Source organism: Rhineura floridana, chromosome 6 (genome assembly GCF_030035675.1).
Source record: "Rhineura floridana isolate rRhiFlo1 chromosome 6, rRhiFlo1.hap2, whole genome shotgun sequence".
Lineage (NCBI taxonomy): Eukaryota > Metazoa > Chordata > Lepidosauria > Squamata > Rhineuridae > Rhineura > Rhineura floridana.
In genome coordinates, this window is record NC_084485.1 from 925,447 (window position 1) to 942,445 (window position 16,999).

General features: G+C 51.2%; 1 protein-coding gene across 6 annotated transcripts in view; it reads right to left on the reverse strand.

Moving 5' to 3' along the window:
* The window catches only part of SLC12A5 (solute carrier family 12 member 5), a 105,784-nt gene that overhangs the window by 16,126 nt on the left and 72,659 nt on the right, over positions 1-16,999 (reverse strand). For all 6 annotated transcript variants that reach the window (XM_061630705.1, XM_061630702.1, XM_061630703.1 and 3 more), the window contains 7 exons: positions 16,654-16,784; positions 13,826-14,067; positions 11,315-11,526; positions 7,928-8,095; positions 6,190-6,288; positions 5,398-5,455; positions 4,569-4,743 (listed from right to left, as the gene is read on the reverse strand). In XM_061630705.1, the coding sequence (XP_061486689.1) occupies positions 4,569-4,743; positions 5,398-5,455; positions 6,190-6,288; positions 7,928-8,095; positions 11,315-11,526; positions 13,826-14,067; positions 16,654-16,784 (1,085 nt within the window). The remainder of the gene's footprint in view (positions 1-4,568; positions 4,744-5,397; positions 5,456-6,189; positions 6,289-7,927; positions 8,096-11,314; positions 11,527-13,825; positions 14,068-16,653; positions 16,785-16,999) is intronic.

Consider the following 16,999-nt stretch of genomic DNA (forward strand, 5'->3'; position numbering starts at 1 on the left):
CTCCAGCAAAAAGATCCTGCTGCTCTCTTTAGGGGACTTGGATTTCTAGTGAGCTATGCTCATGAGGAAGTACAAGGTCCTGTCGTAACAGGGGGGAGTTGGGTCTCAGGTGTCTGCTGCACCAGCCCTATTGCATCCTTGTCCTCCTTTGGAGACACCACCTGAGGCAGAGGGCAAGACAGTTCCAGTCCCCTGGCAGCTGAGGAAACAGCTTGGAGTGAGAAACTGCATCAGGCAAGAAAGGACCTTGTGAATCAATTTGTGACCCAGGAAGCTGTTGGTCTGTGAGCACCTTGTGAAAACTGTTGAGAAGCAGACAAGATGGATCTGACAGGAGCTGCATCAGTTGACACATCTGGCTACTTCAAGTTGACACCTCAAGGGCAGGCTGCTGAGATGCCCAGGCAACGTGCATGAGCGCAGGGGCAACATCTGAAAATTAAATGCTCAAAGCAAGTCGAGTTGCAACCTAGCAAGCGGTTGCGGAGAACCACATGCAGGAGCATTTCAAGCATGTAAGAAGAAGCAAAAGGAAGATAACAGGATGTGCCTGGCCTCTTTCCACTCAGACAAAAGTGGGAGCAGCAGCAGCAGGAGAGATGATAATTATGAGGGAAGGGCAGCTGAATCTCTCCAAACGTCCTTTGCTGCAGTTTTTACAAATTAGTTTTAAACATCATTTCAATACAAAGAAGAACATTGATAAAAACAACCAGTGGGACGGAGGAGAGGCTGTTGCCTTTGTCCCCCCCCCCACCAGTGCCATTGCTTGTGGGACACAGTTGGAAACAAGAGATTAGACTGGAGGGAGCTCCCCCCCCGCTCCCCACTCCCCGGCCAGTGACTCTCCTGTTTTTCTGAACCCGCTTCACGGAGTCATGTGTCCATTCAACAAGACAACTCAATTCCTGGGGGAGAAAGCAAGGAGATTCCAAAGACTTAGGAGGAGGAGGAGGAGGAGGACTGGATGAAAGAAGCCGGCAACTGCTCTGGCTCGAGACGGAGAGTGGCAGGGGAAAGAGCCATAACACAGAAGGATGTTCCAGCCAGATCAGTTGCTGAGGATGGGGGATACTGTTGTATCCTCCTAACACCGGGCTCATCCAAACAGAGCGAGATAATCCACGTTTTCCATATCTGGTTCGTCATCTGACAGTCCTCACTTTGCCTGTTTGTTCGCTCTTTCCCAATTAAAAAAAAACATTTTTTTTGCGCCCACACACACAGCGAGAGGACCCGTACTTCTCACTTTTACCCAGTTCCGCCCATAACGGTCCCCCCTATCAGCCAATTGGTCCGCAAAAATATGACGTATGCTCCTCTCCCCCTTTGCAACAAAGCATAACAAGGCGCATGCGCTTGAACGTACGGGTGCGAAAGTTTGGATTTCCTGATGGTTTGGTAGTAGTGGCTGTAATGGAGTTCCTTGTCGCTCACCACTGTGGAGCAGGACCGGCCTGGGGGGTGTCTTCAGGTGCCCCTGACCATCCAGGGGGATTGTGGGCAGTGCAAGGGGGCAGGGGGATTGTGGGCTTGTAATCGCTGGGGGAATCCCCCCATAACCCTTGGGCTCATTCACTGCAGGGTTCAGCCCCGGACCATTATGCGGCTCGGCGGCAGGAATGCTGCCCCTGAGGGAAGCAAACAGCCCCCCTCCACGGGTGGCCGCTCTTGGCTCGAGCAGGGAATGCAGGCAAACAGCCCCGCGTGCTGCTGTGTCAATCTGGGCTGAAGCAACCAGCACAGGCTTTGCAGTGTTCCCTCTGATAAAAGAAACATGCAAACCACTTATATGCCTGTAATTCCTGCATTTTTGTTTGTTTGTGTTTGCGATATTTCGCAAAAGGGACTGAATGCTTTTCTACCTTTAACGTTTCTGGAGATATACATGATTGCAATTCCACTTATTTCTCCAGAACAGCAAGTAATGATGTGTCATGTCTAGGAAAGTAGACCCCTAGTCTCTATGGTTGCGGGTGGCTGAGACGCTCTAGCAAACCACTTATAGGCCAATAATTCCTGTGGGTTTTTTGCTTGAATTTGCAATATATTTCGCAAAAGGGACTGTATGCTTTTCAGCTCAGCTGGGCTGCCAGAACCTGCAGGCTGTGGTTGAAATTGACAAGACTCAAAGGCAGTAGCCTCTTGCAGGCAGGAAAGCGAAATTGACTAAAGGTGCCTGAGTGTCTGTAATCCAAGAGGAAAGCCTCTATTTCTCTTCTCCCCCCCTCTCCCTGGACTCTGGATGCCTGCAAGCACAGACCAATACATTCAAGAAGGTCATTTGATGGGGGGGGGGTGAGGGGGGGGAGGTGGAGGTTAGGCAAAGATAAATATTTTCTCCCTTGAAAAAGTTTACAAACAACCACAATTGCAGATCTCACCCTGAGCAGCTGCCCAGTTTGCAGGCTGGCTAAAAATTAACCGCTGTTGCTGCTTCTGCGCAAATGTGCTTTTTTGCATCTGCGCAGTAGAGGTTGCAGGCAGGCCTCCAACACCACACCATTGCTCTGGTAGATTCCTTTTTCCCGGGCTTTCCCTGGACATTCGCGCACATGCGCAACAGTGGAAATACGTGATTGGCTGAGAATGCGGGAAGGGATATGGGGAACCGCCCAAGAACCGCCCATCAAACGCCCATCAAACGCCCACAGCTGTAAAGTCTGTGGTATTGCATCCGATCGCCTGAAGGTACAGCGGATGATTCCCGGTTTAAAAAAGCAAATCGCATGATTTGAGGTACTGCAGGAGCGGATTTAACTGTGCGAAAATGTGCAAAAGCGCGCAGCGTCATATGGACAACTGAAAAATAATGAAAACACAAAGCGATCGTGTCACACATTTTACAGTCGTCTGGATGAGCCCACTTACTTGAGATGTTTCTTTTGCAGAAAGTTGGTCTTACAGTTTTAGAGTACTGGGTTGCATGTCAGAAAAACAATTTCAAATCCATGCTCAACCACGACACTTATACGAACATAAGAGGAGCCTGCTAGATCAGGCCAGCAGCCCCCTAGTCCAACTCCTGTTCCCACAGTGGCCAAACAGATGTGCCAAAGGGAAGCCTGCAAGCAGGACCTGAGCGCAAGGAGTGCTCTCACCACCGCCGCCTTCTGACCCCCAGCAACTGGCATTCAGAGGCAAACTGTCTCTGATAGCGTTGGTAATCGTAGCCATCAAGGCTAGTAGTCATTGATAGCCTTATCCTCCATGAGTTTGTCTAGTCCTCTTTTAAAGCCATCCAAGTCGGTGGCCATCACTGCCTCTTGTGGGAGCGAATCCCATAGTCTCACTCTGCATTATGTGAAGAAGCACTTTCTTTTGTCTGCCCTGAATCTCCCAGCCTTCGGCTTCATTGAACGCCCACAAGTTCTAGTGTCACGAGAGCGGCAGAAAAACTTTTCTCTGTCCACTCTTTCCATGCCATGCATAATTTCCATCATGTCACTCTGACTCGCCTTTTCACTAAACTAAAAAGCCTCAAATGCTACAACCATTCCTCACAGCGGAGTTACTCCATCCCCCTGATCATTCTGGTTGTCCTTTTCTGGACCTCACTGAGTAGCCTTGGGTGTGGCCTACCTTACAGGGTTCTTGTGAGATGTGGTAATCTCCACAGGCTTGGATGGGATTAGATACATTGATGGGGGTGGAAGAAATTGGGAGTTCTTTTGAGAGCCATCAGCCATGATAGCAAAAGGGAACCTCCAGGCTCCATGGCAGTCTACTTCTGGATACCAGTTGCTAGGAGTTAAATCCTGTGGGAGGGCCGTTCTGCTTTCATGTGGGTTTCCTGGCAGACTATGGCTGGCCACTGAGGGAATGAGAAAGGCTGGACTAGGTGGCCCTTCCCTGGACTGATCCAAGCGCTGGTCTCTTTTTATAGTGGAAGGCAGGTGGAGGCCAGGTTAGCCCAGCTGCTTGCGAGGGAGGGAGGGAGGGAGGGGCAGAAAGAGGCACTGAGTGTTCATGCATGGGAGAGCGAGAGGGTGCTATATTAGAGGCAGGAGAATGGATGTCTCCTCGTATTAATCAGCATGGCTCGTCCCTTGAGTGAACACTGCAAGAGAGGCAGCCAGGGCTGGGAAGCGAGTTTAACATTAGCCGCTAGTCCCTGTAGGAGAGCGAGAGGGGAGCTGTCAGCTTGGATTTGTGGAGATGGGACTCAGCAATTGCACTGAGCACACACATGCCGGCTGTGCCGGGGGGCCCCATCCCCCCACCAGCCAAATTGGGGGGGGGAATGGCCTATGGGAGTTGGGGCCAGGATCAGACTCACTCCCATGAAATTGGCAGTAAAGAGTGACCTAAGGCTACAGATGTAGTAAGAAATGGGCAAAATCCTGACCCCTTGTCCCCATGGCCACCTCCCCTGTCCTATATTCAGCTGGCCCACTAGGGAGGGGAGGAGACTCTGCACCCCCCTCCCAAATCCTGACCTGCACCTCAACACCAAGATCCTCTTCCTTTAATGTGCCTGGCACTAGGGAAGTTCTGTCCGAATGCAGCCAGTTCTGTGGCGATGCTGTTCCCATGCCCAGTGGGAGGCGCTCCAGGCAGCGACTTACCCGCAGGAAGGGCACAATGCCATCCCGGGAAATGGCCTGCAGCAGGCGAGGAGCCCCCGTCAGACTCTGCAGCCCAGCGCCACAGGTGGAGAAGAAGGACCCGAAGACAATCACCCACGGAGAGGGCCAGGCCAGGGTGCCAACCACCAGGTTCCCGCTGACAGCCTCACCAAACCTGAAAGGGAAAGGGGCAGGTCACATGCTGTGCTGGGCACCTCGCCCACCCTCTGATGCCCACCGTCTCTCAGCGCAAAAGGCCTCTGATCCATCTGGGCACTTGCTGTGCCAAACGCAGACAGGGGTTGCTGTCATTGGTGGGCCCCAGAACCTGGGCACAAGTGGGGGCAGCAGCATTGGGGACAGAGGGGCCTGCTTGTCCACACACGTGTGAGGCCAGCCAGGTCCCTCTGGACAAGTTCCATGCCACGGTTGGGGTGCTGACAGAGGATCCAATCAAGAGGGACAATGTTGCTGCGCCAACCCTCCCGTGCTCATTAGTAGTAATGACCCAAAAATGTCAGGAGCAGCAGCAGCATCTTGGGTGGCCTAGATATGGGAATAACATCCCAGGTTCCAGCTGCCAGGAGGCACCGCCAGGCCGGAGCTCCCTTCATCTTCCCAATGAACATAACATGAAAGGTGTTTTTTGGGGAGGGGATGGGAGAGGGACACTCAGGAAAGCAGCACAAGGGGAGGACTTTCCTGTCCTCCAAGGACTTAGTGGAAGACTCACAAGCCTCCCTGTGACCTGGCATGCCCAAAAGGCGAGTCTGGTCCCCAGAGAGCCCAGTTTCCTGTCACTGTCAGCAATGGGCAGAAGGACACTCACTTGTCTCTGAGCACGACACCCTCAATGCAGGCCCCGAAGAGGATCACAGAGCTGATGTCTGGCACAGCGTTAAGGGAGGAGCAGGTCAATGGTAGAGGTGGTGCTGGTGGCAGCCAGGAGCCACATCTGGCCCTGAGAGACTCCCGGGAGCAGCACGGCCCTCCTGTCGTGACCACGAGACCAGGGGAAGGTGCATAGCTGGAAATGAAAAGGAGGCTTGGGCTGGGAGGGAATGCAGGGCACAGAGGGCCCCCTGGCACCTGGCCTAACATGATTGCTTTTCCTTCTTCAACTTTTCGTCAGCGTCCAGAAGAGGCAAAAGAGCTCAAATACATTTAAATGAACAATCTGAAGCTGACCACGAGGACACAATAGTCTGGGGGCTTCAAAAGGGCTTAGAAATGCCCTGAATCTGCTTGGGAATCCAGCGGTCCACATGCATGGAGGAGGGTCTGGCAATGCGCTGACTTGCTCCATGCCCTTGGCCAAGCACACCCAGAGGGACCCAGCTCAGCAGCTTCCATGGCTGGCTCCCTCTTATCACAATGTGTGTGTATGTGCCCTTGCAGCATGCACACACACTGGGGAGATGTCCCACATCATTCTGGGGCATTAAGCCAGGAGCATCTGGCCAGGTAGACAAGCCCTAAGCTGGCTGCCTGAGCCACACCTGGAGCCACCCACAGTGGCCGGGAACAGACAGCTGCCTCCCTTCTCCCGGAGCCTCCCACTGAGAATGGGGCAGACTGCTAAGCCGCCCCACCGCAAGGCCTCCCTCCAAGCAAAGGATACAGACAGCAGAGGTGGTGGCAATGGCGAGGATGGTGCCTGTGGGGATTGATTTCTGAGCATCCCGCAGATCTCCAGACCTGTTCGAACCAGCCATGATCCCTGGAAGGAGGGAGAAGATCGTTAAGGTTAGCAGGTGAGGGCCATGAGGGGCCCTGGTGGCAGAGGCCTCGTAGGCGAACACCCCCGCTCAAGAGGCGAGGGGCATCTGGAGGCGAAGGGCACATGGCATGGGTCTGGTAGGCAGGGAGGGGCTGCTGACTGGTGCCCATCAGAGCCCTAAGCCAGCTCCCCTCTCAGGGGCAGTTGTGGTATCACTTCCTCTCTCACTGCAGTCTAATGAGGGTCAGCTGCAGGAGCAAATTATCCACATGTGAGGAGGGCCAGCAGCTCTGCCTTCTGTTTCCAACAAGACCGTGGCTGGCATGGGGGGAGGGGTTTCTTCAGAAGCATTGCAATGGGGAGGAGAGAGGAGCTTGCATGGAACTTGGAGCCACCTCCCCAGAGTGGCCCCTTGCCCCCACCCAGAAAGGGCTTTGTGAGGGGTATTAAGGGAAGGAATGGAAGCAAGAGCAGGGAAGCCCGAGGGAAGCCAGGCTGAGGCTCCTGCCTCCAGCTGGGCCTGCCCCCAGGGCCTGCCAGCCCCACATCTGGGATCGCAGCCATTCTATACCTCCCCAAATGGATGCCCTTTCCCATATTGTATGTGACGTCCTCAAGGGACGTGTCCTTTCCCTAGAGACGGAGCAGATGTTCCACGTGGTTCACAGTGCAATGGGAAGCAATCAAATGCTCCGTTTCCAAAGCAATATGCAAATGGAAACTCAGCAATCCTCTGGAATTCGCACCTCTCTGAATTTTGTGATGCAGGTTGTCAACCAAATACTGGGTACAAAGATATGTATATTAAGGGAAAGTGTCTATAAAAATTGATATATTAGTGACTATACCAAAATGCATTTTATTAAGAGAAATTTCTTGCAAAAATATGCGTATTAGGAAAAATGGAAACAAATTTTCATGTGGATTTTTTTAGAATCAAACTGCTGCAGAAATGTGGAGAACTGACTTTAAGATTGAAAAATGAGGAACTGGCCTTGACACCTTTGCCCAGCCCCTCCCTTTCCTCAAGAAATCTTGCACTGCCAGGCAGCCCCCTCCGCAGGGGGAGGGGGTGCCTGCTGACCCTTCTCCTGCCCTCTTGGGAGTCTGGAGGGCTGGCTGGGAGGGGAGGCACACAGCAGCTCCCCTGAACTGGACAAAAACTCCTGGCTTGGTTTTTTGGGAGGGTGCCATGCCTGTCAGTTCTCAGCTGCCTAGGAGGCTGCCTGGGACTCTCAGTATTGCCAGGGTGGGGACAGGTGGGATGCATTCAAATTGCCCAAAGGCTGGGGTTCTTTTGTTGTGTTATGGGGGAAAGGCAGGGGTGGGATTAAGGCAATCCAGCTCCTGAGTCTCCCCATTCTTAGGCAAGCCATATCCCCACAGCCTTCTTAAAGCAGTGGGCTAAGGGGGCTATCGCAAAAGGGTAAGGCCCCCCGTTTATAATTTAAGAGCAGAGGAAGCACTGACCATACAAGAGCCACATGAGAGCTGCCGAGGCAGCTCCTCCCTCAAACGCACGCTGCACAGACACACCTCACCTGCACACCAGAATCTCCACCCCGCAAGGACCACACAGCCAAAATGTCTCCACATCCAGGTGTCATCATCTGAGGCAGCGTGTGCGTAAGACATTTACCTGTGACTGATGGGAAGTAGATGCCAACCAGAAGGGTGAAGTAAGAGGTCATGTCGCTGAAGACATAAGGCTGGTCCATGTCCAGAAGTGCTTCAGAGGGGGGCACGGAGGTCATCCCCATCTTCTCTATAATCACCCCTTTGGGCAAATAGGAGCTCCAGAGGTTTTCTGTGCAGAGAAAAGTCATGAAGTGGGGGGGGGGAGGGAGCTGCCATCACTGGAAGGTGCCCTCTGCTCTTTGCCTCCTCCCTACCCTGGCCTGTGGTGGGAGCCCCTCCTTCCCCCAAGAGACTTCTGCCCCCCCTCACTGGTCAGCTTGTGACACCACCACACACCCTGCCAAGCCCCCTCAGTTTGGCTGGGTTTGGGCACCTAGCAAGTGGAGGTGTGTTGCCCTTCCCCCCAACTTCGAGCCAGAAACACCATCCGTCATCCTGCAGCCAGTGCCAAGCAGGGGCCCCACAGCTCCTCCATTCATGGTGGCCCACTTCAAACGAAGCTAGAGGGCCTGCCTCTCGCTGCCCATCTTGCCAGCAGCCCTGAGGGCCACTGTGCTGCAATCCGCAACCTCCACCATCTGGCTCCATCATCCCTGGAGCATCCAGGATTCATTCCTTTGTTTGTTTGTTTACAAAAGTATTTATACTCCGACCTCTCACGGAACATCAGAGGCGTGCACAGCAACATTAAAAACATGCATTAAAAAGGCAAGACGAAACCATCATTAAAATGACTGGCTGCTCAAGAGACATTTTAAACATCTGTTGGCACAAAAAAGTATTCAAGAGATGCCTGAAAATCAAAAGTGAGGAAGCCTGCCGAATCTCTGCTGGAAGAGTATTCCACAGCATGAGACCGGCGATGCTAGATTCCCAAATTCTGGCTGAGGCCACTCAGGCCTCTGTAACACAGGGGGAAATGATCTCAGTGAGTGGGCTGGGGAAAAGGGCTCAGGCAGACATTAAGGTATTCTAGACCCAAGTTGTTCAGGGCTTTGTATATCAACACAAGAACATTGAACCTGACCTGGCAGGGGCGTGCCATACCTGTTAGACCTCAGCTGCCTAGGAGACTGCCTGGGATTCTCAATACTACCAGGGTGGGGACAGGTGGGTGCATGAAAATTGCCCGAAGGCTACGGTTCCTTTCGTTGTATTATGGGAGAAAGGTAAGGGTAGGATTAATGTTCCCTTTTGCTGTAGTGATTCAAAAGCCTCATATCCCCTATCTGAGAAGCAGAAAACAAATTGCACAGGCTAGAGAATTTTGGGATAGTAGGAATAGTATTCTAGAGCTCCTAAAGACTTGTAAGGCAAAAATCCACCTATATCTTATAACTTCACAGTTTTATGATGCTTTCAGTAGCAGACGGCATGGTGGGGCAGTGGGGTTTGGCTGACCAACCAGCAGATGAGTTCCTGCCAGGGTTGTCAGGTTCATGGCCTGAGACTGATCCTGTATCATCAGGAGAAGAAAAAGTCAGCCAAGTGCAGGTGTTCTTGCAACACTGTAATGAGAAAAGCCACAAAGTGGAATTCTCCCTCCTCCCTCCACAACTTTTAAAGGTACAGAAGACCTCTTGGAGGCCATGAACTTGGCAACCCTAGTTCCTGCTGATGACTGGGAAGGAGGGACAAGGGCAGGTGGTGTGTTACAAACACACCAGTGGAGCCAATCCTTCTGGTGCATTTGCATTCCACCACCTTCCCCATCCCCTCGCCCCCCTCCCGATAAGCAGCAGTGACTGACCTGCTGGGAGGTCGCACAAGCACCTCTGCCACACCATGCTGTCCTCTACCAGATGTTTTTTATGAATTTATTGTGCACTGCCTTGACATTTTTTATGAGTTGGAAATTTATAAATATAAACACCAATGGGAAAGTTGCACCCCCTGAATTTCTGCCTGCTCAACAGTCTTTTAAAGGCACAGGAAGTTGAAGCCCAACCTTGTATCAGTAACACCCAAGCACAGACAAGGACATTCACCCAAACATTGTATAAAACCTCCCCTTGAGGTCTGACGAGGTGGAAGGGAGGGAGACCTTTCTGGAGCCTCCCCACCAGCCCATCTCTCTTAATTTGATCCCACCACTGCCACCTGGCCCTGGCCTGGATCTCCTGAACGTCCCACCCACCCAGGCTAACCTGCAAGTGGCAACATCAAGTGGGAGGGGCCATGGCAGGCCTCCAGGGCAGCTCATTTCACTCCAGGGATGTTCTGGAGGGGGCAGAATAGGGACCCCACTCCCACCTTCTCAGAGCCCTCCCAGAGCTTGCAGCAAGTGCTTACTGCCCAGCTCCTGTCTGCAGCTGCTCTGAACCGCAGGTGGCACAATGGCCCCTTTCACACACACCCCGTCCTGCCCACACTTCTCCTCTTTATGCGCACATGCAAGTCTCCTGTTAAAGCAGGAAGGTCATGTCCATCCTCTAAACCTCCTGCCAGCCCTGAGTCCTCCTGGGCAGGAGAAGGGGGGTTCTCTTGCTCCCCACGCTGCAGCCCTTGACCTCAGTGGCAGACCATGACTCCCTGGGGAGCAAGACAGGCACATTCACCCTGCCTGGACTCCTCCAGAGATGTGCAGGTCACCTGGGCTGAGGAGGGGGACAGGGGGGCAAAGTCCCTGGGACCCAGACCTCTGGAGGGACAGGGCCTCTGGGGGCCTGGACTGTGAAAAACAAAACAATACTTTACACAATTTTTGATATCTCAGCAGATCAGAGAGTGGGTATAATATTTGTTGCTAAATCTCAGCATATCCAAGTCTTCTTTAAGCACCATGACTCAGACATGGCAAAATGCAACATACACCCTGACAGTATCAAACTGAGACCTGAATTGCCAAGCCCCAGTAGACAGGCCCCAGTTCACAGACCTGTTAGGCCGAGGGTTGCCAGGCTTGGGGCCTGAGAATGACCCTGTATCTTTAAGAGAAGAGAAAGTCAGCCAAGTGCAGGTGTTCTTGCAACATTGTAATGGGAAAAACCACACTGTGAAATTCTCCCTTCCCCCTGCACAACTTTTAAAGATATCTCTATCCTGTTCTGATAAATGTTTTTCACTTATTTTCCTTTTTTTCCTGCCCTAAATTAAACCTAAGTTGCTTGAAAACTTGTTAAAAGAAAGTGGTAACATGCCTCTTGGCCTGGGCCCAGTGCCAGCTCTCAGCAGCCCTGCAGGTGTCAGAGCTGATGGGCGAAGGGAGTTCAAAAGGACAAAGGGACAGATTGTGGGAATCATGAATGCAGAAGGGGTTGGCTCTCTAGGCAGTAGGTCAGAGGCAGAGCCACCACCACCCCATCAGCCACAGTTTTCTGAGCTCTCCATTTCCCCCACCGTCTCTCCACTGATGCCACAGCCAGACTACATCTTTGGGTCAACATACCTTGGATGAGGCCAGAAGCAGCTCCAGGGATACCCTGGATCTCAGTCACATTATTCAGCGTGAAGTACTCATCGCAGGAAGCATTGAGGAAGCGAGAGGAGCAGAAGAGCCCCCACAGCTGGGAGCCAATTGTTTCATTGCCCTCTTGGACCATCTTGACACACGTGTCGAAGCCGTGGCGGGACAGAGTCCGGTTCCCCAGCAGGCAGATCCTGGCAGGCATAGGGGAGGAAAGGAGGGACAGGAGGGGAGTGTGGACTACCCAGCTCTCCAACAGTGGGGACAGTGAGTGGGTGGGGGCAATTTCTTCCCTGTCTCCCCGCAAGAGTAGAGATTCTTGCCTTTCTCCACTCAAAGGAGAAGAGCTCTTGCCACCTGGGGCTTGCTCCTCTCCTCTGCCTGCAGGATAGGGACCACCTTGCCTTCAATCTGCAGTTTGCGGTCCCAAATCTTTATGATGGTACTGCCAAAGATTTAAATGACAAAATTATTGATCACACATCTCTATATTGCTGCCAGAATCACAACAGCCACTCTTGGGGGGTTTAAATAGCCAGAAAGCATCCTAGATTTTATGAAAAAGTTAATGGCTAAATTAAGGGTGGCTCAGGGATTCTCTAAAAAGGATAAATTTCTTCAAACGTGGTACCCTTTTGTGGTTTGTGTGAATCAGAACAAGCATGGACTGGATCCCGCACCATATCACACCAGAATTCGGAATGCTTGAAGGGCCTTATGGATTGGTTTACTGCTCTGTGCCGTGTTTCTTTTTTCAGGTATGTCTCCAATAACTCTTTTTATCATGACTTTTTTCTTATGCTCTTGCTGCGAAGAGGGAAGGGGTGAGGAGGAGTTGGGTCTTTTCTTCTTCTTCATTTTTGGCATAGTCCCTTTTAGGTGTTGTGGAGCTCACTTTAAGTTTTTCTGGTACTAATGCCTTGTATAGTTTTACCTGTTGTGCCTAAGATTGTGTGCCATGCATTTGTTTATTATTAAAATTCAACAAAGGTTTTTTTTAACAAAAAGAAACTGCCTAACCCAGACTGCCAGCCTGGTGCCCTCCAGATGCTTTGGACTACAACTTCCATCAGGATGGCCATAGGATGCAGAGGCTGATGGGAGTTGTAATCCAAAACATCAGGAGGGCACCAGGTTGGCAGAAGATGACCTAAGCCCCCATTCCTTCCTGATCTTTAAGATCCCCCAGTATAGCTCTCTTACTGTCCCTCACAGTGTAGCAGCACAGCAGAGAACAGTGGGCAGTTTTCAATGAAACAGCTGAATGCATGGAAGGATTGACACTGGCACACTCCTGGCTATCCACAAGGCTGCCAGCTGCTTCTGGATGGGAAGTCTCAACTTGCCCAATGTCTGTCCCTGTTTGGAGCTTGCCCCCCTTAACACTGTGCCTGCATAGAACCATTCATTGCAGCGCCCCAGGGGTTTCTAAAGATGTCTAAATTTCTTTGTGAGGAAGGAAAGGGCAGTTCCCGACCCCGACCAACTCTGGCAAAGTCTCAACATCCCCTCCCCTCATTTTGGATCAATATTCTTTGATATGTGGGTGCAACTGCACATCTTCAGCAAGAGAGCGAGAGAGAGCGAGAGAGAGCGAGAGAGAGCGAGAGAGAGCGAGAGAGAGCGAGAGAGAGAGAAACCCCCTTAGATGGGAGGGCTGCAGCTCAGTGGCAGGGCATGGGCCTTGCATGCAGAAGGTCCCAGATTCAACCCCCAATGGCATCTTCAAGTAGGATTGAGAAAGGTCCCCTGCCTGGAACCCTGGAGAGCTGCCAGTCAGGGTAGACAGTACTGACTTAGACCCGGTCTAAAGCCACTTCTGGTGCTCCTCACCACTCCAAACAGAGGCGGTCTTGTATGCACATCAGAAGCCGCCTTATCCCACGTCAGGCTGGTTGCCCGTCTGGCCCAGTATTGCCTACTCTGGCTGGCAGCAGCTCTCCAAGGTAGATGCTGCCAGGGACTGAGTCTGGGACCTTCTGCGGAAAAGGATGGTGCCCTGACATGATGCCATTCTGCTTCCCAGGTCTGCACAGGAATGACACAGAAACAAGCTCAAGGGCCGTCGGAGATCAGTGGCAGAGCAGCCCAAGCCCAGTCCTCAGCAGCACCTCCAGGTCGGGCTGGGAAGCCTCCTCCCCGAAGCCTTGCAGAGTCACTGCCAGTCAGTGTAGGCAGTGCTGAGCAACATGGACTAATGGCCTGACTCTGTAGGATTCCTTTGTGTATTGGGGCAGTGAGAGAGTAAGTGAAATGCAGGAAAGGCTCAGGGGAAGTCAAGCCCTTCTGGCTGCCTGGGGCTACAATGAACTTTGCAGGCTGAGTAGGCTGTTTATGTTCAATTTTTTAATTAAAAAAACCCCACACTCGTTTGCCAAGAACATTTGGATGCCGCGGAGGGAAGAGGATTAGGCGACATGTAGCCTTTATGTTCATCCCACTCCTTCAGTTCTGCCAGGCTCCAGCACCACCACAACCCAGCATGGCACTTACGGAAAGGTTGGTGGGTCAAAGGCAGATTTGATGACACCAGCATAGATGGCAAGGATGGAGAGGATGACGCAGCCCAGGAAGACCAGGGCAAACTTGTTGACGTATTTTACGCCCACAAAGACCACGGTGGCCATGCAGGTGAGCACACACGTCCCGTAGACCCGCATGTTGTTCAGCATGGCAGCAGCTTCTTCGCTGGCATCCTCTGCCTTGAAGATGGCCATTGGTGGGAAGAGGTAGGCCTGAGAGGGAGGGCGACAGGCAGGCGTCAGAGGCAGCCCAGCCTAGATCACACCTGCAGCCACCCTGCCCCTGCCCTCAGGTCCGCTGGGCTCCTCAGAACTGAATCAAGAAGCTCCCGAGTGGGGCAAGGTGTGGGCTCAGCCTAAGGTATGTGTGCATCCGGGGGGGGGGGAGGCCTTCTTTATTGAGCTCCAACATGGTCCTATGGGAAAACTTAGGAGAGGCTCCATGGAGCCGGTGGGGGGGCTCTGTCTTTATTTGGGTCCAATCAGGGCTCTGTATATTATGAACCAATGGGAGGGAGGGCACCCCAACTCACAAGCAGCAAAAAGGTTCTGGGAGCCCACAAAAGATGCAGATGTGCCTCTTGCAACACAATGTGATGAAATTATCCCTGCTCATTTTGATGCTTTTTAATCTAGGCAACATCTCCAAAATCTTAGGACAATAAATAATCTGTGAAAGGATTTAGGTAATGGATTGTCAATTCACATACAGTTTTGACAAATTTGTAATTTTATACACAGGAGTCTGGGAAAGCAAGTTATTTAATACAAAAGATATATATGATAAAATAACCACTTCAACAAGATTGATGTGCACGTCACAAATGAATCACATTTACTGATTCTATGACCCCTCAAAACTAGGAACAATGAACTGATGCTGGTATACTAAAAACATAGGCAGGACTCCTGTTTGCAAAGAATTGTGTATATTTTTACAAAAGGGGGAGGGATGGTGTTATAATGGATACCATTTTTCATGGTTGTTTAATTTTTGTTGTAAAATGTCTCCTCAGAACCATTACAGCTGAAAAGCACAGATACATGGCTGGGAAAAGGCTTCTCAGCTGAGATTCCTCCTCACGCAATCACACAATGCTTCTGCTGCTAATAATCTCCTTGCTCAGAAAGACCTGTGTGGACTGTGCAGGGGTGTGGGGATGATAGTGGGGAGGTAAGACTGCAAGTGCCTCTGAGCTGACAGCAACTACAGCTTTGAATTGGGGTCCCAAGCAGTGAAAACAACTTTCCCAGTTATATTGTTTTTCCCCTTTTATACAATCATAGAATCGTAGAACAGTAGAGTTGGAAGGGGCCTCTAAGGCCATCAAGTCCAACCCTCTGCTCAATGCAGGAATCCAAATCAAAGCATTCCCGACAGATGGCTGTCTAGCTGCCTCTTGAATGCCTCCAGTGCCGGAGAGCCCACCACCTCTCTACCTTTTAGAGTGAAACAAAAGCAGAAGCAGTTATTAGGGGTGCAAAATAGACACGCTGTGATACCAAAGCAATCACATGGAAGATACTGAGATGAGATGCCACGTTTTTTGAACAGATAACTTAAGAGCTTTATGTGCATCATCTAAAATAAAAGTGAAGACATGCACCTATTATTCTGTCTCAGTATTCAGTATCATTATTTATGTGTGTATTATGTGTCTGTTTCCAGTTTCTTACAAGTCATTCTTTCATAAATTCCACTTCTAAGGTAGTAGGCACTGTATTATATTTTCTTAAAGAGGCTGCTTTCCAAAACTCCCGTGTATAACAGAAGCTTATGATTTCTCCTGGGTGTCTGTGAATTGGCAAAATATAAGCCACAGACCTTCTTTACATGGTATGGCACCATTGCCAGTGAAGCCGGCAACCAACAGAGAGAGGTGGGCAGCTGAGACCGCAACAAGGGTAAGGCCATCCATGGCTACTAGCCACAATGGCTGTGCTCTATCTGCAGGGTTGGGAGGCAAGACAGGCCTCTGCGTGGAAACCGCAGGAGAGGAGATGTTGCGCTTAGTCTCTGCTTGCGCGCTTCCCCAAAGCAGCATCTGGTTGGCAGCTATGATAAAAAGGATGCTGGACTAGATGAGCCCCCTTTGACCTGATCGATATGCTGCTTCAGGGCTCTTCTGATGTTCTTATCGGGGGGGGGATTCACTTATGGTCTCTGGGCCAAAACCCAGGTCTGTGCTTATATCACATACAAAATTGTTTAATTCTTTGTAATTTTTATTATCTAGCGGCTCCCCTTTGTATCTGTTTGCCTGATGAAGAATGACACCAAGGTACCCAAAACACTTTGGGATAAGTTTACCCCCTCCCCACTGGGACAAACAGCTTTGCACATTCTGCGTCTGTTGCCAAAATGTCTTTTCTTTGCATTCTGTGGGCTAAAAAGGATTTCAAATGCGTCATCAACAAAAGCCATATTTTGCAAATCAAGCAAACATGCCACTATCTCCTCAGTTCTGCATCATTTATTCCACTTTGAGGACCATTATGGTGGAAAAACAGCATACCAATTCCACAGAGGGATAAGAGGGGATGCAGAGAGCACCAGCACCGGCTTTGGAGGCTTCAAAAGGTGCCCCCAAGTCATTGCCGAGCACAGCTCCACGACCAGAAGAGCTTGAAAGTGAGCCTGAGGTGGGGCTAATAAAGCTTCTTTTCTAAATGGAAGTTTTCCTCCCCATGAAGGCTAAAATTCTTGGGGCCCTGTGCCAAGCAGTGGTGGCACCACTCTGCCATGCTGCAGTGCCTCTGCCCACGCTCCTTGCAGATGTTTTCCCTTCATCCACTCACCAGCAGAATCTCAATGGTACCGAGGATGTACATGGCACCCGCAAAAGTGGTGCCCAGGTAGAAGCAGAGCCCCACAGCACCTCCAAACTCGGGGCCTAGTGAGCGTGAGATCATGTAGTAGGACCCTCCAGCTGGAGAAAGAGAGGGGTGTGTGTGTTTGTGTGCACAAGGAAATTCACATAGCATGCAGTCCCTCCCCACTCCTTATTTCTTTGTGGATTTTAGTAACACCAGCTTTTGGGTGGCAGGACAGGGGGAATAGACTACTCTTAAACTGAGCACACTGGGCAAAGCAGATAGCCCACTCCCCTGGCCTCCAGGCAGCATCTCCGTCCATACTCCAACT